This window comes from Corythoichthys intestinalis, chromosome 13, assembly GCF_030265065.1.
Source record: "Corythoichthys intestinalis isolate RoL2023-P3 chromosome 13, ASM3026506v1, whole genome shotgun sequence".
Lineage (NCBI taxonomy): Eukaryota > Metazoa > Chordata > Actinopteri > Syngnathiformes > Syngnathidae > Corythoichthys > Corythoichthys intestinalis.
This window is the reverse complement of record NC_080407.1, coordinates 47,248,704-47,272,403: the sequence shown is the minus strand read 5'-3', so window position 1 is coordinate 47,272,403 and position 23,700 is coordinate 47,248,704. Positions and strand designations below refer to the sequence as shown.

General features: G+C 37.3%; 2 protein-coding genes across 2 annotated transcripts; one reads left to right on the top strand and one right to left on the bottom strand.

Moving 5' to 3' along the window:
- Window positions 1-419: 419 nt before the first annotated feature.
- Window positions 420-20,256, top strand: etnppl (ethanolamine-phosphate phospho-lyase). The gene is made up of 13 exons (XM_057854985.1): window positions 420-639; window positions 715-833; window positions 5,707-5,866; window positions 8,871-8,945; window positions 11,436-11,529; window positions 15,294-15,410; window positions 15,478-15,560; window positions 15,620-15,845; window positions 17,696-17,850; window positions 17,908-17,997; window positions 18,058-18,188; window positions 19,595-19,665; window positions 19,772-20,256. The coding sequence occupies exons 1-13, from the start codon at window positions 578-580 to the stop codon at window positions 19,823-19,825; spliced, it is 1,437 nt and encodes a 478-aa protein (XP_057710968.1). The 5' UTR covers window positions 420-577; the 3' UTR covers window positions 19,826-20,256.
- ostc (oligosaccharyltransferase complex subunit) lies at window positions 19,931-22,321 on the bottom strand. Its single transcript, XM_057854986.1, has 4 exons — window positions 22,117-22,321; window positions 20,574-20,667; window positions 20,310-20,507; window positions 19,931-20,233 (listed from the first exon to the last, which is right to left on the bottom strand). Exons 1-4 carry the CDS (start codon window positions 22,253-22,255, stop codon window positions 20,215-20,217), a joined length of 450 nt encoding a protein of 149 aa, XP_057710969.1. The 5' UTR covers window positions 22,256-22,321; the 3' UTR covers window positions 19,931-20,214.
- Between the last annotated feature and the right edge of the window lie 1,379 nt (window positions 22,322-23,700).

Below are 23,700 nucleotides of genomic sequence, written 5' to 3'. Positions count from 1 at the left end.
TAAAGATACCAAATGACATACGCTCTGTTTTTTACAGACTTTTTTCTTGTGGTATGTGCTGTCTTTTACTTACGTGTCACTCTTCATTAATGCGCTGTAATGGTCAAAAATCACAGCCACACGTTTTTCTGCCATTTAATATGAATGGAAAATTTGGACGTTCATAGCCGTCAATGGCATAGTCTTATTTGGGTGGCAGTTGAATGTCAATGCGCACTCATGTAAAGTGTATGGTCAAAAAAAATCACAGCCACACGTTTATTTAAATTTTAATGGAAAATTTGGACGTGCATAGCCGTCAATGGCATGGGCGTGCATGGCCTGCAAAACTGCCATCATACCCCGCAAAAAAAATGCCACATACCCGCCCAAAAAAAATGCGACAAACCAAAATCCATTTTGCCCCATGGCAAAAAAAAAATGGCACATGGCCTTTATTTTGGAATGGGATGTGATGAGAGCGCGTTGCCAGTAGGTGGCGGCAGAACTAGGCGGTGGTGCGCCGACGGTGTCGTCCTACAAATGGGCGTCACACGATCCAAAAAGCGAGTGAAGGACTCCTCCCTGCGACACTTGCATGATGTGTGCGCAGAAGTTGAGCAAATCGCAGACAATCACCCTCCGGCGGAATCTCATCGGGTAAAAAAAAATGGAGTCATTTAGCAAGTAATCTGCTTTTCTTGATGCTTAATTGGATTTGGTGTCTTTCCGCAGGCCTTCATGTAAAATCTTCTTCAGCGATGACCCCATTAAAATGGTGCGGGCCAGGGGTCAGTACATGTATGACGAGAAGGGCCGACGCTACTTGGACTGTATCAACAACGTGGCTCATGGTAGGAATTATTCATTCCTACTTTATGACTACTAGTGAATGATTGATGAAAAGACATGAAAAGACAGAGTGCATAGGTGTAGCAGCGGCGATAGATTAGGCAAGGTATATTTACAGTGTGATTGGCCTGGGGACTGTTCTGATCTGGCAACCCTCAAGTGCACCCGTTGAATCCTTATCTCTATACTTGAGTGTTGATGGTCCACAAGTGATTTATAACGGAAATAATATTTCTCTTGCGGACCGGTGCCAAGCGGCTTGCGGAACGGTGCAGGTCCACGGACCGGTGGTTGGGGACCACTACATTGTAAGGCACTCGTAGTTTTACTTAGGCCCATAAACAGTGTTTTTATTCATTAGATGGGGCTTTGCAAGGCATATCAAAATGACCGGAATTTTCGCACGACACAGGTAATTTTGTTGAACGGTCCCCAGAAAGTATCCGTTCGCCCGTGAATGAGTGTTTTTTGAAAAAAAAAATTTTTTTTTTGTTATTATTGATGATTCTTACCATAATTTTTGGACTATAGCACGTTATTTGTTGATTTATTTGGGTTAATAGGCAACACGTTATCTGACATCGGCATTATAACCAGCAGGGCCGAGAACCTAAAGGGGTATTTGCCGTGTGGCAAAATGGCTTTTCCCATGTGGCATTTTTTGCCATGTGGCAAAATGGCTTTTGCCATGTGGCAAAATGACTTTTGTCAAGTGGCATTTTTTCCTTGCCATGTGGCATTTTTTTGCCATGTGGCAAAATGGATTTTGCCATGTGGCTTTTTTTTTTGCCATGTGGCAAAATGGATTTTGCCATGTGGCTTTTTTTTTTTTTGCCATGTGGCATTTTTTTTGCCATGTGGCAAAATGGATTTTGCCATGTGGCTTTTTTTTTTTTTTGCTACGTGGCAAAATGGATTTTGCCATGTGGCTTTTTTTTTTTTTTTGCTACGTGGCAAAATGGATTTTGCCATGTGGCTTTTTTTTTTTGCCATGTGGCATTTTTTTTGCCATGTGGCAAAATGAATTTTGCCATGTGGCATTTTTTTGCCATGTGGCAAAATGACTTTTGCCATGTGCCATTTTTTCTTTTCTATGTGGCTTTTTTTTTGCCATGTGGCAAAATGACTTTTGCCATGTGCGATTTTTTTCTTTCCTATGAGGCTTTTTTTTTTGCCATGTGGCATTTTTTTTTGCCATGTGGCAAAATGGCTTTCGCCATGTTGCATTTTTTTTTTGCCATGTGGCAAAATGGCCTTTGCCATGTGGCTTTTTTTTTTTTGCCATGTGGCTTTTTTTTTTTTTTTTTTTTTTGCCATGTGGCAAAATGGCTTTTGCCCTGTGGCATTTTTTTTTTGCCACGTGGCAAAATGGCTTTTGTCATGTGGCATTTTTTCTTTGTCATGTAGCATTTTTTTTGCCATGTGGCAAAATGACTTTTGCCATGTGCCATTTTTTCTTTGCCATGTAGCATTTTTTTTTTGCCATGTGGCAAATGACTTTTGCCATGCGCCATTTTTTCTTTCCTATGTGGCATTTTTTTTTTTTTTTTTTTTTTTTGCCATGTGGCAAAATTGCTTTTGCCATGGGGCATTTTTTTCTTTGGTATGTGGCATTTTTTTAGGGGGTGGTATGTGGCATTTTGAGGGGGGTGTATGGCAGTTTTGCAGGCCATGCACATCCATGCCATTTACAGCTATGCACGTCCAAATTTTCCATTCAAATTTAAATGGCAGAAAACAAGTGTGGCTGTTATTTTTGACCATACACTTTACATTAGAGCGCATTGACATTCAACTGACACCAAAGTCAGGTTATGCCATTGACGGCTTTCCACGTCCAAATTTTCCATTCTTATTAAATGGCAGAAAAACATGTGGCTGTGATTTTTTTACCATTACAGCACATTGATATTCAACAGGCACCCGAATTAGGCTATGCCATTGACGTCTATTCATCAATGCTTATGACAGTGTCATGTCATAATTATGATGGTCCAAGGACAGGCTTATGGTGCCACTGTCAAATAAAGTGTCACCAAATACCCTTACATGCAATTAATGAAACAACTGGAACAGTAACTGAAGAACTAATTACCACAGAACATGAGTTTTAATCGTTATTTACATCTGTATCGCTTCATGCTCGGAGGCATGTTGGACGACAACAGTGTTGACGGCAGGTAGCAGCAGAGGTTGACTGTCTCCCCCAAGGGAGCACTCCTGCCCCTTGACACTTGAAGCAATGAACCAATTGCCGGCAAAGCTTCATGGTGGTTCATTTGGTCTTATGACAGTCTTATGATGCCGCAGTCAAGTACAGCGTTATATGTTAATATATTTATATCTAAATTGAAACATTTAGGAGTGATAAGGCCAAAAGTCAGAGGTTAGAAAGGGAATACAGTTATCCCTCAATTAACACTGTTAATGGGGACCAAACTGTTCTGTACTTCCTTAATCTAAGTACATGTAAGGCCGAGACTTGAGTGAAACAACACTTCATTTAGTGAGCTTCTCATCACATGTGCACACCACTCATCAGAGAGGTTCCTTTTTACTGTAATACCACACCCACAGGGAGTGCACAACTATGGCAACAGCTGTGTGACATAAATGTGTTACGATAACCGACCACGTAATGTGAAAAAAACGTGAAGCAGTGTCACCTTTCAAGTTTTAACATACATTTTTTGGGTACAGTGGTACCTCTACTTACAAACGTCTCCACGTACAGAATTTTCAGGTTAAGACACGCCTCGACGGGAAAATATTGCCTCTTGTTACGGAAGAACTTTCAGGATACATCTAAGTTAAATACGAATATATACAGTATATATATAAATATATATATATATATATATATTTTTTTTTTTTATTATTTATTTTTTTTTTTTTTAAATGAAAATTAGTATTTTTATAGAACATAATTAGTTTCTGTTTTTATTCCTAACTGATGGTAGTTTTACATCTCATGCAAAAACTAAAATTCCGTTTTAGTTCGCTGCTAAAGGGATTTTTTTTTTGTTGTTGTTTGCTTTATTAGTTTTTGTCCACATCATTTAAGCATAAAAAAATCCAGGACGTCAAGGGGCACAAAGGTTGTCTGCAGTTTTTGCCAAAACCGTATAGTTCCGCTAAAATTTGCCAAAAAAACATACCCATTCATTTCTAATGGGAAAAATGTCCCATTTATGTTTGTTTGGTTTTTTTTTTGGTTTTTTTTGGTTTTGTTTTTTAGTTTTTGTCCGAATCGCATCATTTACTCATCAAAAAATTCAGGACGCCAAGCGACGCCAGTTTTCTTTGGGGTTTTTTTCATTTCTAATGGGTAAAATTTCCCATTCATATTTGTTTTTGTTTTTTAGTTTTCGTCCAAATCGCATCATTTACACATAAAAAAAATCCAGGACATCAAGGGGTACAAAGGTCGTATGCAGTTTTTGCCAAAAAAGAATTGGTTTTTGCTATAATTTGACAAAAACATACCCATTCATTTCTAATGGGAAAAAAATCCCATTCATGTTTTTTTTTTGTTTGTTTGTTTGTCAAATACAGTGTTATTGGTTCATTTATTTTGATGTAAATATCCCATGATACACTGAGGATTCGTTTTAGTACCAAATTTGGTGGGTAGCAGCTTATAGTCAGGTGCGCCTTGAGGTCCAAAATTTACGGTATTTTCCATTAGTTTATTCAAAAATATAACATTAGAATGAATATTTTAAAAAGGTATACCAGCACCGGTAGGTGGAACCTACAGAAAAGGATTACTATCAAACTTGAAAGATGAAACGTTGGGGTGATAAGGCCAAAGGTCAGAGGTCAGAAAGGGAATACAGTTATCCCCTCAATTAACGCTGTTAATGGGGACCAAAACTGTTCTATACTTCCTTAATCTAAGTACTTGTAAGGCCGAGACTTGAGTGGAACAACACTTCATTTAGTGAGCTTCTCATCACATGTGCACACTACTCATCAGAGTGGTTCCTTTTTACTGTAATACCACACCCACAGGGAGTGCACAACTATGGCAACAGCTGTGTGACATAAATGTTACAAAAACCGACCACGTAATGTGAATAAACGTGAAGTAGTGTCACCCTTCAGTTTTTAACTTTTTGTGTACAGTGGTACCTCTACTTACGAACGTCTCAACGTACAGAATTTTCAGGTTAAGACACGTCCCAACGGGAAAATATTGCCTCTTGTATCGCTGCATTGCATGCTAGGAGGCATGTTGGACAACAACAGTGTTGACAGCAGGAGGCAGCAGAGGTTGACTATCTCCTCCAAGGGAGCAGTGATGGCCAAATGAAGCTTCTTGAAGCAAAGAAGCTTTGCAATCAATTGGTTCAAAGCTTCATTGTGTTTCTTATGACAGTATTATGATGTTGCTGCTGTCAATTAAAACGTTTCCGGTTATCTTTTAGTGTAAATATCCCATAATACAGTGAGGACAGCTACAGTTTATAGTCCAGTGTGGCTTGTCAATGAACAAATGCCGTTTTTGTGTCAAATTTGGCGGGTGGCGCCGTGGCGGCTTACTCAGGTGTGCTTTATATTCCAAAAATGACAATATATATAAAACCCTATAAATGCATAGGTTAGAACATTAAATAATAGTTTGAAACATGTCAATACGTTTAATAACATGAATAACATCCACTGACTGAAACTGACTAATTGAAATTTGCAGGGTAGTTGATACGATAAAAGGAGAAAGTGATTAAATTTGGGGGCGTGAGGTCAAAGGTCAAAAGGTCACCATCAAATGTGCTTTGAATTTGGCTGCTTAGGTGCAAGTTGGCGCTTGTTAGCTCGTTAAATGCTATGATTGGGATAGACATCAATTGACTTGTCGTCTTATCCCGCCAGTGGGTCACTGCCACCCTGACGTGGTGCAGGCCGGCGCGCGTCAAATGGGAGAGCTCAACACCAACTCGCGCTTCCTGCACGACAACTTGGTGCTGTACGCCCAGAGGCTGCAGGCCACGCTACCCAGCCAGCTGTCGGTCTTCTATTTCGTCAATTCTGGGTGAGCGCATCGGGGACTGGGCGCGTTTTCAATTTGCATGAGTTGCAGCTACACCACATTCCAAAAAACTCGTCCAACTTGGAATCGTTTCAGAAGACAATGCCAGTAATGCTGCAGTGTACATGCAGTTGTTTTAACACTTTATGGTGCACGCATTGAACTCGTTGACGGCGCAAGACGTAGTCAAAATGGATTGGATGTCGAGCGCCGTCAATGGCAAGGAAAGACGAGAATTTACTCCCAGTTTAAATGAATTGGACGTCGATTTTTGTCCATGCTAGAAAAAAGTTAAATACAAATATTTTTATTTTTTTTTAAATGAAAATTAGTATTTTTATAGAACATAATTAGTTTATTTCTGTTTTTATTTCTAACTGACGGTAGTTTGACATCTCATGCAAAAGCTAAAATCTATATTTTTAAAAAAATCTTTTTTTCAATGGCGTTTCCGTTTTAGTTCGCCGCAAAAGTTTCTGTTGTTGTATTTGTTTTCATGTTTTTAGTGTTTGTCTAAATCGGATCATTTACGCATCAAATTCAGGACGTTAAGGGGCACAAAAGTCGTATACCATTTTTGCCGAAAACGTACGGTTCTGCTAAAATTTGCCAAAAACATACCCATTCATTTCTAATGGGAAAAAATTCCTAAACATGTTTTTTTTTTTTTTTTTTTTTTTTTTTTAGTTTTTGTCCAAATCGCAACATTTTCACATCCAAAAATTCAGGATGTTAAGGGGCACAAAGGTTTTATACAGTTTTGGCCACAAACGTACGGTTGCGCTAAAATTTGGCAAAAACATTCCCAATCATTTCTAATGGGAAAAAATTCCCATTCATGTCTTTTTTTATTTTTTGTTTTTTAGTTTTTGTACAAATCGCATTATTTACACATCCAAAAATTCTGGACATTACGGGGCACCAGGGTCGTATACAGTTTTTTGCCAAAAACATACCCATTCTTTTCTAATGGGAAAAAATTCCTAAACATGTTTTTTTTTTTTTTTTTTTTTTTTTTTTTTAGTTTTTGTCCAAATCGCAACATTTTCACATCCAAAAATTCAGGATGTTAAGGGGCACAAAGGTTTTATACAGTTTTGGCCACAAACGTACGGTTGCGCTAAAATTTGGCAAAAACATTCCCAATCATTTCTAATGGGAAAAAATTCCCATTCATGTCTTTTTTTATTTTTTGTTTTTTAGTTTTTGTACAAATCGCATTATTTACACATCCAAAAATTCTGGACATTACGGGGCACCAGGGTCGTATACAGTTTTTTGCCAAAAACATACCCATTCATTTCTAATGGGAAAAATTTCCCATTAATGTTTCGTTATTTTGTTTATTAGTTTTAGTCCAAATCGCATCATTTACACATAAAAAAATCCGGGACATCAAGGTGCACAAACGTCGTAATCCAATTTTTGCTAAAAATGTACGGTTTTACTCAAATCTGTAAAAAAACATAGCAATTCGTTTCTAATGGGAAAAATTTCCCATTCATGTTCTTTTTTTGTTTGTTTGTTTTTAGTTTTTGTACAAATCGCATTATTTACACATAAAAAAAAAAAAAAATCCAGGATCAAGGGGCACAAAGGTCGTAATAGTTTTTGCCAAAAATGTACGGTTCTACTAAAATCTGTAAAAAAAAAACATAGCAATTCGTTTCTAATGAGAAAAATTTCCCATTCATGTTTTTTTTTTGTTTGTTTGTTTGTTTTTAGTTTATGTGCAAATCGCATCATTTACACATAAAAAAAAATTCAGGATGTTAAGGGGCACAAAGGTCATATACAGTTTTTGCCAAAAACATACCCATTTATTTCTAATGGGAAAAATTTCCCATTCATGTTTGTTTCTTTTTGTTTTATTTTGTTTTTTAGTTTTAGTCCAAATCGCAACATTTACACATCCAGAAATTCAGGACATTAGGGGGCACAAAAGTCGTATACAGTTTTTGCCAAAAACGTAAGGTTCCCCTGAAATTTACCAAAAATATACACATTAACTTCTTATAGGCAAAGTTTCCCATTCATTTCTGATGGGGAAAATTTTTCCCATTCATTTCTATGGCAGAAAAACTTCCATTCACTCCTATTGATTTCCAACCAAAGTGACTCAAAATCAACAAGAAGTGACCCAATATGAAAAGGAAGTGAACCTGAAATGACCCCAAATTAACAGGAAATGACCCAATATGAATAGGAGGTTTCCCTGAAATGCCCACAATTCAACAGAAAGTTACCCTGGAATGCCTCAAAATCAACAGGTGACTCGATATCCTCAGGAAGTGAACCTGAATTGCCCCCAAATCAACAGGAAGTGACCCAATTTGAACAGGAAATGACCCCGACATGTCTCAAAATGAACAGAAATGGATCCGATAGAGCAACCATCGCCGTTTTGCTAATATTATGCCCTATGCGTCTCAAAATGTGCTATCCATGTACTTCGTATGTGAACGTCTTTATTAAGTGACGTTTTTATTGTTATTTTTTTAATTAACAAAATAGTCACCTGACCTGTTAAATGACCTGTTAAAAATTAAAGAATTAAAGCCAAGACCTATTTAACAAAAATGTGACTAAGTTTACTGCTTAGAGTTGAATAAATTCCAGGAACATACATCAAAATGCTCCATTGCTCCATGGTGACAGAAACATGACCTAAGATGATTAACTAATGTTTATCATAACTCAGCGCATTTGAAACATGATAAAACTATTGGGTTCCTCAGGAAGTGATATATGGGCGTGATGTTACCTTGCTTTAGATAAACCACAGGTCGCATGGCATGGCGACTCGTCAATAAGTAACCAAGGATCACCAACAATTAACTGTAGTTTTTCTATTTCGAACAGTTTGCTTCGACATGGAAGGTGTTGTGTTAGTTGCTGAAAGCTGAAATGACGCGCGAGTGAATCACGTACTTGGGCCTTGAGCGTGTGTGTTTAATGGTGACTCAGTAACTCCGCTAAGTGACCCGCACACCCTTTTGAACTCCAGATCGGAGGCCAACGACCTGGCGCTCCGCCTCGCCCGCCAGTACTCGGGTAGCGAAGATATCATCACCTTGGACAAGTGAGTACGCCACCTACATCGTAACAAACCTCAGGTGTCATACTTGATGATTTTCACTAGAATTAAGATCAGAAAAGGATCAAAGATGACAGAAATCAGTATATTTATTTTTATAATGCAATTTTTGTTGTTGTTGTTATAAAATTGATAAACATAAATACTTAAATACCAAAAGTTCATCTCAATACTTTGTTATGTACCCTTTGTTAGCAATATTGGAGGCCAAACATTTTCTGTATCTCTTCACAAGCTTTTCACACACTGTTGCTGGTATTTTGGCCCATTCCTTCATGCAGATCTCCTCTAGAGCAGTGATGTTTTGGTGCAGAAGAACACCATACCCACTGTGAAGCATGATGTTTCCACCCCCATGCTTCACAGTGGGTATGTTGTTCTTCGGATGCAATTCAGTATTCTTTCTCCTCCAAACACGAAAACCTGTGTTTCTACCAAAAAAGTTCTATTTTGGTTTCATCTGACCATAACACATTCTCCCAGTCCTCTTCTGGATCATCCATTTTGTCACTGGTGTCCTTCGACAGCTCTTTGGTCTTGGCCATAGTGGAGTTTGACTGACTGAGGTTGTGGACAGGTGTCTTTTATACCGATAATGAGATAAAACAGGTGCCATTAATACAGGTAATGAGTGGAGCCTCGTTAGACCTCGTTAAAAGAAGTTAGACCTCTTTGACAGCCAGAAATCTTGCTTGTTTGTAGGTGACCAAATACTTATTTTCCACTCTAATTTGGAAATAAATACTTTTAAAATTAAACAATGGGATTTTCTGTTTTTTTTTTTCCCACATTCTGTCTATCATGTTTGAGGTATACCCATGTTGACAATTACAGGCCTCTTTTGGTGGTTGACGAAATACTTATTTGCCCACTGTATATGTGTGTGTATATATTTATAAGGGGAAGATATTTGCCAATATAAAAATAAAAAATCTAATTAGAAAAAACTTTAAAAAACAAAAACAGTATGTGTATGTATATATGTATGTTATGTATGTATGTATATATTTGGTGAAAGTATTTTCTAATATAAAAATTTAAATGCAATAACAAGATAGTTGTATAATATAATGATTATTTACGGGTTTTATCCCTTCTCAAGTAAAAAAAAAAAAAAAAAAAACTAAATATAACTAACTAAAAATAACTTTTTCTTTTTAAATTAAAATTTAATTGAAACCGCAACAATATTAAAAATAGTTTTTTTTTAAAATATAATTTTTTTATTTAAAAATTTAGATTAAAATATTATGTATATATGTGTGTATGTATGTATATATAGGGGGAAGATATTTGCCAATATAAAAACTAAAAATGCAATAAAACCTCTAGAATTGTAAAATATAAAGATTATTTACAGGTTTTCTCATTTCAATTAAAAAAAAAAAACTAAATTTAAGAGAATAATTAGCATCTTTCAGGTTTTTATCAAAAATGAACAAATGAGAAAAGAAAATCCAAATTTACTGTATTTTTTTTTATTCTTAAAATAAGCTTAAAAAATTTTGAAACAGCAACAATACTAAAAAAGAATGTTTTTTACGTATTTTTTAATTGAAAAATATAAATACATTAAAATATTATATATGTATATGTATATATAATATATATATATACTATGTGCTCAGAGGCGTAGCGGCCCATTAGGCAAACCAGGCAATTGCCTAGGGCCCCCAGCCAGCAGGGGGGCCCCCAGAGGGCCAACAGATTTAGCACAAGCCGTGTGTCTGAGTTCCCTGAAGGGGCCCCTTCACTCGCTCTACACCCCCCCCCCCCCCCCACACGTGACTCAGACTGAGAGTGAGCGGCGATTTGGCTTCTTTTTTTTTTTTTATTGGCGTATATCCAAAATGAAGAGAAGTTATCCTTCTGGAAGCGACGTAAGCAAAAAAAAAAGCAGAAGAGGGAAAAAGGAAGCAAGACAGTGGTGAGTGTACTATGTTACTGTAGTTTTATGTCCTAATGTAGAAGCCGGGCACTTTGAGTGTCCTAAAAAGCGCTCTATGAGACCGAGGCGTTATTATACTTTTATTAAATATGCTATTGCTCCAAGTCCAACTGTCCCCCTTACTTGCACACGCTCGAAAGGCCCCATGTTGCTTGTTGCCTGGGGCCCCGGGGGACCCTTGCTACGCCTCTGTATGTGCTTAATGAGAACAAATAGTAATGTTTACTTAAAATAAGTGGAATAATATCATGCATCAAGCTGTTGACTTTAGCCTTTAACACTCAAAACAAGATGGAGAAAATGATTTGACTAGATTTAAGAAAAATAATGTGATTAACACATTATAAATTTGCAGTATATATATATGTATGCTAATATAAAAAATAGTTTTTAATTATAATTATAGAACTTGAAAATGTATTTTCCCTCTTCTTTTTAAATTAAAAAAATTTAAATGAATTTTAAAAAATGAATAAATATCAGCGATTATTTGATATTAAAAGGGATTTCTTTGTGTTTTGTCGTAGCGCCTATCACGGCCACGTGACGTCTCTTATCGAAATCAGCCCCTACAAGTTGCACCACCTGTCCGACGCGTCGCTGCAACCTTATGTCCACGTGGTGAGTGCCATTGACCATGATAGACGTCCATTAATCCTTCTAATGTGGCCGACAGTGAGTTAAACAATAAACCTGATCGGGAGTGAGGCCGAAAAAGATAAAAAAATAGCTTGAAAAAAATTAGCAAATGACGGTTTTTATAGTTTCTTTACCTGTTCAATCATAAGCGGATTTTATGGGAGGGCCAGGCCCCCCTGGTGTCCGAAAAGTGTCATTGCATGTAATTGACTATCCTATATATATAAAAGTTGAAAAGCAATAAAACTGCAACAAAAATGAATGAAATGAACAAAAATAAAAAAATTTATAATGGGTCAAAATTATTTTTCTAGCACCTTAGATGGTCATTTATTTTGCATATAATTTTTTTTTTTAATTTTGGGGGGAAAAAATATTTTTTAAAATTTGTTTTTTCTTTGACCTAAAAATTTTTTTTTTTTGATTGAAGCAACTTTTGGGGGGGGGGTTGAATGATTTGGACACAAATGTCCTAATCATAATATGGCCCAAACACAAAAAGGATTGCTGCAATCAAAGAAAACTTTTTCAATGAAAAATTAAGTGTTCAAATGCAAATTTTTCAATCTCGAATATTTTTTCGCATTCAAAAACTTTTCCTATGATGGAAATTTTTCTTTTTTTTGATTGAAGTGATTTTCTTTTCTAAAATCTTACATTTTTTTTTGACTGAATAATAAAAACAAAAATGTCCAAGGCAAAATGTGGCCCAAAAACAAATGAACATTACTTCAATCAAAAAAAGTAGCTTCAAAAATAATTTAAAAAAAAAAAAAAAAAAAAGCTTTCAGTGTTTTGAGTTTCAAATTTATTTTTGCATTCAAACTAGGGCTGTCAAACGATTAAAATTTTTAATTGAGTTAATTACAGCTTAAAAATTAATTAATTGTAATTAATCGCAATTCAAACCATCTATAAAATATGCCATATTTTCTGTAAATTATGTATATATATATTCTGTAAAATAAATTGTTAGAATGGAAAGATGAGACACAAGATGGATATATACATTCAACATACGGTACATAAGGACTGTATTTGTTCATTATAACAATAAATCAACAAGATGGCATTAACATATTAACATTCTGTTAAAGCGATCCATGGATAGAAAGACTTGTAGTTCTTAAAAGGTAAATATTAGTACAAGTTATAGAAATTTTGTATTAAAACCCCTCTTAATGTTTTCGTTTTAATAAAATTTGTAAAATTTTGAATCAAAAAATAAACTAGTAGCCCGCCATTGTTGATGTCAATAATTACTTACCCAATGCTCATGGGTGCTGAAGCCTATAAAATCAGTCGCACACAAGCGCCAGCAGAGGGTGACAAAACTCCGAAAAACACAACAAGTACACATTTCACTGTGCTGTCATTTAAATCTGTCTGAGCGGGACATGTGCGTTAATTGCGTCAAATATTTTAACGTGATTAATTTTTAAAAATTAATTACCGCCCGTTAACGCGATAATTTTGACAGCCCTAATTCAAACACTTTTTTTTTTTTTTTTAATTGAAGGGACATTTTTTTGGGGGTTGAATAATAAAGACACAAATCTGCCTCCATATGGCTCCGCCCCGGGGATACAATATTTGACTGGGGTAACTACATTGGCACGACACCGGCGGGCGTACCATATTCAATGGACGACAATCTTGGCGAAAAGTATTGCCTAAGCAGCCTGATTTAAAATTCCCCTCAAGAATGATGGGAAACAAAAAACGCTCATTGTCAACTTATTATTATAAATATTCTTGTAAGTTAATTTTATTGCTGACACTGCGTTTCGGGGTCATCAACATGTTGTGCCCCCCCTGACCCAAAAGTCAAACTCCACCTATGTGTTCAATCTGTCTCTGTCTTTCTCCATCTTGGTGGTAGCATATCGATAACTAAAGACATCCCGATCGATCGGGTCCGATCACGTCATTTTCAAAGTATCGGAATCGGCAAAAAAATATCGGACATGCCTTTTTTTAATTTTTTTTTTTTTTTTTTTAATTAATAACGTTAAAATATTTAACGCAATTAACGCATGCGCTGCACGACCCACTCACGCATTGTCGCTTTCAATCTATAATGGCGCTGTTTTACCTATATATAGAGCTAACAGGCAGAGTAAAATGAGTAGAGAGAATTTTGGCAGTCTTTGGAGCCTGTTTTTAATTGGCTAAAGCCTTAAAATCCCTCTCTCAACAATTAGAAATATCATGGGACGTAATGTGGGAAAGGGCGGTAGTGGTTGATCTTTTCCTTAACACCCTATGTTACTTCCCAACGCAGAGAAGATATATCAATTGGTGCCACTACGCACAGTCATGGTTGCACTTCCCATCATGCGTTTGGGCAGAACTAGGGCTGTCAAAATTATCGCGTTAATGGCCGTTAATTAATTTTTTAAATTAATCACGTTAAAATATTTGCCGCAATTAACGCACTCCCCCCGCTCAGACAGATTTAAATGACAGTACAGTGAACTGCTTGTTAATTGTTTTATGGAGTTTTGCCGCCCTCTGCTGGCGCTTGGGTGCGACTGATTTTATAGGCTTCAGCACCCCTATCCATGGATCGCTTTAACAGAATGTTAATAGTGTTAATGCCATCTTGTTGATTTATTGTTATAATAAACAAATACAGTCCTTATGTACAGTATGTTGAATGTATATATCCATCTATCCATCTTTCCATTCCAACAATAATTTACAGAAAAATATGGCATATTTTATAGATGGTTTGAATTGCGATTAATTACGATTAATTAATTTTTAAGCTGTAGTTAACTCGATTTAAAAAATTTTAATCGTTTGACAGCCCTAGGCAGAACAGTGAAATGGCTCCAGTATCATTTACTGAAAGCGCAACAAATACACTAGATGGCAATATTTAGTCACAATATACAAAGTCACTTTTATCCTTTAAGAATTACAAGTCTTTTCTATCTGTGGATCCCTCTCACAGAAAGAATGTTAATAATGTAAATGCCATCTTGAGGATTTATTGTCATAATAAACAAATACAGTCAGGGCCGGCCCAGGCCATTTGGGGGCCCTAAGCAAAATAACGCAAAGGGGCTCATATTTTTGGCCCACCATTTCGTCACAGTGTACTGAGAAACCCATACATGCAATCCAACCCAAACGTCCATATTTTGTATATTAATCAGATTTTGTTGCACTGCATACTTCAAACTTCTCACCCCAAATGATTTGTCAGCACTTACAGTAGATAGCGCCAAACCTTTTTCTAAAAGAGGAAAGAAAGAAGTTAAGGAAGAACTTTTATTTTTTTTTTAAGCTTGTAATCAAGTATCAAAACTCACAAAAGTCAAATAAAGCAAACTGTAGTAAACAAAATAGAATATAAATTAAACAATTGCCAGATTGGGGGCCCCCTAGTGGTCAGGGGCCCTAAGCAGCTGCATAGTCTGCGTATAGGCTGGGCCGGCCCTTAATACAGTACTTATGTACTGTATGTTGAATGTATATATTCATCCGAGTTTTGTTCATTTTTTTCTTAATGCATTGCCAAAATGTATATGATCGGGAAAAATTATCGGGAATGATCGGAATTGAATCGGGAGCAAAAAAAAAAAAAAAAAGCAATCGGATCGGGAAATATCGGGATCGGCAGATACTCAAACTAAAACGATCGGATCGGGAGCAAAAAAACATGATCGGAACAACCCTACTTTTGGGCTACAAAGTATCAAGGGAAAAACATGACTAATACATTGTACTCTCTGGAGGCCCCGAGCCCGGACGTGTACCGAGGCAAATACAAACGCGACCACCCGGATCCGGCCAAAGCGTACGCAGACGAAGTGCGGGATATCATCAAGCGAGTGCAGAGTAACGGACGCAAGGTACTACGGACTGTTTGCAAGTAATACAAACAGAACCAAGAAAGATTTGGTTCATTCTCTCCTGCAGATAGCCGCGTTTATCGCCGAGTCATTGCAGAGTTGCGGCGGGCAGGTCATCCCCCCCGCCGGCTACTTCCAGCAAGTGGCCGAGTACGTGACAAAACGGTTCGCCCGTTTTGGCCGTCGACTAAATCGCCTCAATTCTTAAGGCACGTCCGCGAAGCGGGAGGATTGTTCATCGCCGACGAAGTTCAGGTGGGCTTCGGCCGAGTCGGCACTCACTTCTGGGCCTTCCAGCTGCAGGGTGACGACTTTGTCCCCGACATCGTCACCATGGGAAAACCCATCGGCAACGGGCACCCAATGTCGTGCGTGGTCACCAGCAGGAAAGTCGCTGAGGCCTTCATGTCGTCGGGGATGGAGTATTTCAACACGGTAAGAAAATTCATTTCCAATTGTGATAACATCTTTTTTAAACAATTCAGGAAATCAACTCGATCGTGAGCCAAAAATGTACGGTTCAACCAAAATCGGACAAAAACATTTTTTTCCAAAGGCCTCTTTCATATGCAATGGGGAAGTGACCCGGAAAATCCTCTGAATTTACAGGACGTGACTCAGAAACCCCCCAAAAAATCAATTGAATAATCAGGAAAATCGCAAAAAAAACAGCAAAAATCATGGAGAAAACGAAAAATTGTGATAAAAGGTAAAAATCGTACAAAAACTGTGAAAAAAAACCCTCTACAAAACCACAAATCGCAACAAAAACATGGATACCCTTTTGTCTGAGGCACTTATTGGCTGCCAGTTGAAATGAATTGAACTTCTAGAACCATCAATGGCAGCCAATGAGTTAACAGGATCCAAAAATGCCTCAAAATTCATAGGAAATGACCAAAAATCTACAGGAATTGACTTATTCATGCTTTCCCATTGTCCCATTCATTTTAAATGGGATGCCATTGACAGCCATGTACGTCCAAATTTCCCATTCATTTTCAATGGAGGGAAAACCTGTGTGGTTGTGATTTTTGACCAAAAACTTACCATTACAGCCCATTGACATTTCAATGACGCACAAGTAAGTTGATGCCATTGACACCCATGCACGTCCATGCCAATAACAGCCATGTACGTCCAAATTTCCTATTCATTTTCAATGGGACAAAAACCTGTGTGGTTGTGATTTTTTTTTTTAAACCAAAAACTTACCATAACAGCCCATTGACATTCAACTGGCGCCCAAGTAAGTTGATGCCATTGACACCCATGCACATCCATGCCAATGACGGCCATGTACGTCCAAATTTCCCATTTTCAGTGGGAGAAAACCCTGTGTGGTTGTGATTTTTTTTTTTTAAACCAAAAACTTACCATAACAGCTCATTGACATTCAACTGGCGCCCAAGTTGATGCCACTGACACCCATGCACGTCCAAATTTCCCATTTTCAATGAGAGAAAAACCTGTGTGGTTGTGATTTTTTATTAAACCAAAAACTTACCATAACAGCCCATTGACATTCAACTGGCGCCCAAGTAAGTTGATGTCATTGATACCCATGCACGTCCATACCAATGACGGACATGTACGTCCAAATTTCCCATTCATTTTCAATGGGACAAAAACCTGTGTGGTTGTGATTTTTTTTTTTTTTAAACCAAAAACTTACCATAACAGCCCAATGACATTTAGATGGCGCCCAAGTAAGTGGATGTCATTGACACTCATGCACGTCCATGCCAATGACAGCCATGTACGTCCAAATATCCCATTCATTTTCAATGGGAGAAAAACCTGTGCGGTTGTGATTTTTTTTTTTTTTAAACCAAAAACTTACCATTACAGCCCACTGACATTTAACTGGCACCCAAGTAAGTGGATGCCATTGATAGCCATTCAACACGTGTCCCTGAAATGTTCCCAAATAAACAGGAAGTGACCTGCTAAATCTGTAATTTCTCCAGAAATTGCAGTTTCTAGTTCATAATTTAGTTTGTAAGGGATAAGACGAGTTAAAAATGTCTTCAGAAATCTTCTGAAAATGAAACAGAACTTCCATGAAAACCACAACCTTACCTGAGAAACAATATTAGCAGTACAACTTCAAATATAGCTTAACTGCTGCAGGCCATTTTCACCTGCCAAGCTTGATCTGTGACATATGTGGCAATAGGTTCACATATAAGAACGAAACTGAAGTGAAAGGAAGTCTTAAATGGTGTTTCGGTGCGACTTATACGCCAGAAAATCTGGTTTTAATTTGTTTGAAAATGTCCCAGTTCGGAGGTAACCCGGTGTCATGCGCCATCGGCCTGGCTGTCCTGGACGTGATCGCCAAGGAAGACCTGCAGGGTCAAGCGTTGCGGGTCGGAGGGTACTTGACGTCCCTGCTGGAAAAGCAAAAAGAGAAACACCCTTTGATCGGTGACATCAGGTAATCTGGGCGATTCCTCGATGCTGACGACAAATAACCCAACGTGACTTCCCGTAGAGGTTGTGGCTTGTTCGTGGGCGTGGAACTGGTGAGGGACAGATCAAAGCTGACCCCGGCTACCGCAGAGGCGCAAGAGGTCATATATCGGTAAGAGACGCCTCGGGAATTTGCTAAGCCAGAAAAGCTTTGACGTCTATACCCCTTCAGGTTGAAGGAACAGCTTATTCTGCTGAGCGCCGACGGCCCGCATCGCAACGTGCTGAAGTTCAAACCCCCCATGTGCTTCAGCGCTGAGGACGCAGACTTTGTGGTGGACAAAATGGATGCCATCTTCACAGGTGGGGGAGGAAGTCCTCATTTTGTCGCGTTATATGTCTAAATCGTCCATTAGACTAGCGTCTACATTAGCTTACTGGCTACCAACAACGGCGCTAGACATCAGATTCAATTTGACCAGATTGGACGTCGAGCGCTGTCAATGGCACTGACAACAGAGTATTCACAGCCGGTCTTTTGTGCAGCAGGGTCGAGAACCAAAAGTGGTATTTGCCATGTGGCAAAATGGATTTTGCCATGTGGCTTTTTTTTTTTTTTTTTTTGTGCCATGTGGCATTTTTATGCCATGGGGCAAAATGGATTGTGCCATGTGGCATTTTTTCTTATGCCATGGGGCAAAATGGATTTTGCCATGTGGCTTTTTTTTGCCACGTGGCAAAATGGATTTTGACATGTGGCATTTTTTTTGCCATGTGGCCTTTTTTTGCCATGTAGTAATATGGATTTTGCCATGTGGCATTTTTTTTTTGCCATGTGGCAAAATTGATTGTGCCATGTGGCATTTTTATTTTTTTATTTTTATTTTTTTTACCATGTGGCATTTTAATGCCATGGGGCAAAATGGATTTTGCTATGTGCCATTTTTTTGCCATGTGGCTTTTTTTGCCATGTGGGATCTTTATGACATGGGGTAAAATGGATTTTGCTGTGTGGCATTTTTTTTGCCATGTGGCATTTTTATGCCTTGTGGCAAAATTGATTTTTGCCATGAGGCATTTTTTTTGCCATGTGGCATTTTTATGCCATGGGGCAAAATGGATTTTACTATGTGGCATTTTTATGCCTTGTGGCAAAATTGATTTTTGCCATGTGGCATTTTTATGCCATGTGGCAAAATTGATTTTTGCCATGTGGCATTTTTTTGCCATGTGGGATCTTTATGACATGGGGTAAAATGGATTTTGCTGTGTGGCATTTTTTTTGCCATCTGGCATTTTTTTGCCAGGTGGCAAAATGGATTTTGACATGTTACTTTTTTGGGGGGTATGTGGCAAAATGGATTTTTTTGGTTTGTCGCCTTTTTTTGGGGGGGGGGGGGGGGCATTTTCTGGGGGGATCGGGCAGTTTTGAAGGCCATGCACATCCATGCCATTGGCGACTATGCAAACGTCCAAATTTTCCATTCATTTTAAATGGCAGAATAACGTGTGGCTGTAATTTTTGACCATGCACTTTACATTAGAGCCATTGACAGCTATGCACGTCCAAATTTTCCAAAATCCAAATCCATTTTGTCACATGGCAAAAAAAATGCCACATGGCAAAATCAACAGGAAATGTGAAATGCCCCAAAAATAACTAAATTGCCCGGCATTGGCTGCCATTGATGTCCAATTGAATTGGACGTCCAGGAGTGACCAGCTCATTTAAACTGAAAAGTTAATAATTTTTTTTTTCCTTTCTGCAGAAATTGAAGCAGCAACAGGTTTAAAAACTGCCAGCGTTAAAAATGGAGACACTGACGTCAATACAACAAAGGTAAATAAATCCCATTTTACATAATAATACAAACTGGCTGTTATATGCGTGTGTGTAGCAGCAAAACAAATAATGCTAACATTTTTTTCCCCTGTATTTAATTAAGGTGGAGCTGGATAAACACACGTCCAATCATCTTTGTGATGTCAAGGCTTCGTGAGAGCAAAAATGCTGGTTGCAAAACAGGCTAAAGTTTGTTGATGTGAGGATAAGCTAAAGGGCAAAATCGGATCAGATCCATGTTTGTTAAAAAAAAAAAGCAGTCTCAGGGATTTGCAATATTTAATGATTATAAATGGTGCGACGTGTGCAATATGAAATTGTGATTTAAATGTGCAACATTTGTCTCTACATTAAAGGCAAAATTGAGCTATTCAGTTGTCGATTTCTTTCTGAAAAACTTTATTTCAAGACTGTAACAAAAAAGCAAAAAAAACAAAAAAAAATCACACTTTTTGCTTCATCTCTATCTCAATTTCTTAAGCGACATCAGTGCTTTTAGTCCATATTGGCTGAATCATCATCCACAGTTGACTTCGGTCGGTGTCTTCATCCCATCAGGTATCCACTAGAAGGTCAATAAAAAAGGGGGGAGAGGTCACGCACGGCTGGGAATTTTCAAAACGCGTTTTGAGGAGACTTACGGCAACTTCATGCGCATGAACACTCTGGCCATGAAGAAGCTGAGGATGACGCTGACGAAGCCGATGAAGAGCAGTAGGAAGCGGTTGAGCTTGGGGATGTTGGGTGCGTTGGAGCGATCCAGGATGATGAAGCCCAGGCCCCCCATTGTGAAGAGGAAGCTGGAAGCCAAGCCCTCCATGATGTACTGGCCGTTAACCCTGATAAACACAGAAAGTTTGGATCGTTTTCGCCATAGTGTACAATTCTACATATTTTTTTTTTACCTGTATGCCAAAAACGCCACGGGCCGCTGATGTCCATGCTCATCGGTCATCGAACCCACGCTCGGCGGCTCCACAATGACGTCATAGATGATACCTGTGGCGGGCAAAAAGATCCCAACAACGCTTTACAAAATATGACATTGTCATTCAAATAACAGAATTTTTCATGTTATATTATGACTTGCATTCATCAAAAATGGAAAAATAGCTTGCAGGTGCAGTCTGATTCAATCCAAGTGAAAGCATTAATGCTGAAATGTTTTCAGATATGAAGTTTGATTTAAAAAGTAGTCATGAGCTACACATATTTCATTTGACATAAGAACAACAAATCAACAGTTTGGAGTAGAGATGCACGGTAATATCGGTCGCCGATAATGGCAATTATGACGTCACACAGATAATGCAATCCGATAATTATATACTTGATTTAGCCTCCAAATGTGTGCAATCAACAGTTTTGTCCAATTCTGCTAGTTTTAAGGAGTTTTTGCAGTGTAGTAATGTAATATGTGTTAGGAATGGCTTACTTTTAAAGGCATTTTTGTGCAACTTGGTTGTTTACTCTATAAGTAATTGTTGCCAAAAGCTTACCATTACACAATGTCATTGCCATTGTTTAGATGATGGAATTTACTACTTGTTCACATTTGATGTGGAAAGAAATAGCACTAAATTACATTTTTGCACAGTAACATTTGATCTTTGTATGCTTTAAAATTTTACATACATATTTGAATAGAATTATCGGCGAGACATCGTATGTATTATCGTGCATCACTAGTTTGGAGTCATACAGTACAATTTCTTAATGCTGCGTTCACATGCTCTGGGAAAGATGAGACTTACCACTTGCTAATTATGTGTATGAATACAACCTGCTCATGAGCTTTTGTTGTCGTAGATAAAAAAATAAAATAAAAAAATAGCAGACACTAACTTCATTTTGGTTAGTTGCGTAGGCAAATCTGACCTTTTATTTCATCTACTACAACAAGTAGAAAATACGTACTGTACATCAAAATGCAGACGGTGTTTGGAATGGAACATTTTAGCTAACACCCGGTTGCAGAAAAAAAAAAAAAAAAGTATTATAAATAGTTACATCACGTTATGCTGTCGCAAAAAAAAAAAAAAAAAAAAAAAAAATTGACGATAAATATTCTTTAAAAACTTTTACTTATCAACGTCATAATTATGCGACCGCCGTGACGTTATTTAGCTCGCGCCAAACTGGAATTCCAAACCTATTTTATGTTGTACTAATTAGTCAACTATCAAAATTCCTCTCGCGGTTTTAAGGTAAGAGGAAATGATTTAATAGTAATAATATTCAAAACGGCTGTATAGTTATGTACATTCGTTTCCATAGCTATTCATTCAAACTTCGCTAACTTTATTATTTATCTTTTTTTTTTTTTTTTGCAAAAACAAAAAAACACACTTAGCAGTTGACACGTGCAGTATTTTAAAATATCCTGTTTGAACACACCGCAATATTTATCTTTAGTATCCATACTAGGTCGTTAGCATGTAGCTTTACCTCCAGTGATGAGAAAATAGGAAACGATGACCACCGCGTAAACGGTCATGGCGGACGGCATATGCACCCAAGACGGCTTCTTCAGCTTCACATTAGGGCATTCGAGCACAGTGAATGGTATGCTGTACAAAGTCTCCATAGCGTTATAAAAAGGTCTTCTTTTGCTGCCTGTCGTTTTTCCTGCGACGAAAACTATTTCGGTGACGTGTCCCGGAAGTACTCGTTTGGTAGTTTTAGGTTGAACTTTAAATTTAGTTTATTTCGCTTTTACGTATGGTATTATCGTCGTAAAATGCGATAAAAGTTTTTTTTTTTTTTTTAAATATATATTTATGTAATATACTATACTAAAAGGTTGCATAAAAGTCTGTTCTAAAAGATTCCGCTAGATGACGCTAAAGCACTATTTTATATACGAAACTTTTTTCCAGTACGTACTATATTTCAAATACTTTCTAAAAATTGTTCACAATCCATTTTGGGACATGTAAAAGGGATTTTTTTTGTCTTATCCTAACGCCAAGTAGATTTAATGTAACGAATATAAAAAATATATACAGTATATTCCAATCACATCATGTTAGAGGAGAAAAAAATAATAATTCTGCTCTTGGCTTGTAATCATTTAATGTGTTGCTTGGGTCTAGATTAAATGAAAAAGTGCCACTAAAAAGGTAGAGGTTTGGTTTTTCTAAAATAAATAAACGGTATTAATATTGAAAATTTCAATTTTACGTCCTAATTATGCAGAAAATATTCCTTAAATGTCATTTGTGTTTCAGATCATACCAAGTAAGGAGGAAAATGTAATTTTCCGACAATAAGCCGCCACTTTTTTCCCTCATTTTGAACTCTGCGGCTTATAGTCCTGTGATCTTCTGATTTATTTGGATTAATAGGTAACACTTTATGATAGCGGCGTCATAAAACTGTCTTCGGCATTAATGAATGCTTATGACAGAAGTCATTTAAGTGTCATACGGCAGATTTTAGGAGATGTAAAACAAAAGCTTGATAAGGTTGCACTTTCAAAAGACCATTTAAATGTGATACAAAATAGAATTCCTAAGTGTTTTTTCAAACTATGGTATGTAAAATTGCACTTCCAATTCACAAGAGAAATAAATGCATTTAAAAATATTTTAAAAATACCTGAGCCAAGTCTCAAACGGTATCATTAGTTTAATTTTAATATGGTAAAATAAAAAGGTAACTTTTTCGCAATGCTATTAATCGTTCAAACACATATTCCAACAAAACAAAAAGGGAAATATACCTCTATGCTAAATTATAAATACATAAACAATCTTATTAGCTGAAAAAAATACCATTTGTTGGTCTTAACAGGGAGCAGCTGGGTCCAGCTGTTAGATGAGTTGTCATATTCACTATTGCCACCAGAGGGCAGCGTATCCAACCAAATCAGTAAAACTAAATGTTAACACTTTCAAAACTATTACAAAGCCACTCTAATTAAACGAATCCTCGAAGCAGCAAAATTTTATTCTAAGCTTTTTTCAAATCGAATTACTCGCGTAAACCGATTAATCATTGCAGCACCACAGTTCACTATGCAAGCTATTT

Excerpts from the sequence above, each read along its gene's own strand:
- etnppl (XM_057854985.1), top strand. The coding sequence starts at position 578 with ATGATGTGTGCGCAGAAGTTGAGCAAATCGCAGACAATCACCCTCCGG. Across the intron at positions 834-5,706 it reads TATCAACAACGTGGCTCATG|TGGGTCACTGCCACCCTGAC; the intron begins GTAGGAATTATT and ends TTATCCCGCCAG. Across the intron at positions 11,530-15,293 it reads TGCAACCTTATGTCCACGTG|GCCCCGAGCCCGGACGTGTA; the intron begins GTGAGTGCCATT and ends TACTCTCTGGAG.
- ostc (XM_057854986.1), bottom strand. The coding sequence starts at position 22,255 with ATGGAGACTTTGTACAGCATACCATTCACTGTGCTCGAATGCCCTAAT. Across the intron at positions 20,668-22,116 it reads CTATTTTCTCATCACTGGAG|GTATCATCTATGACGTCATT; the intron begins GTAAAGCTACAT and ends TGCCCGCCACAG. Across the intron at positions 20,508-20,573 it reads GTGGCGTTTTTGGCATACAG|GGTTAACGGCCAGTACATCA; the intron begins GTAAAAAAAAAA and ends TGTGTTTATCAG.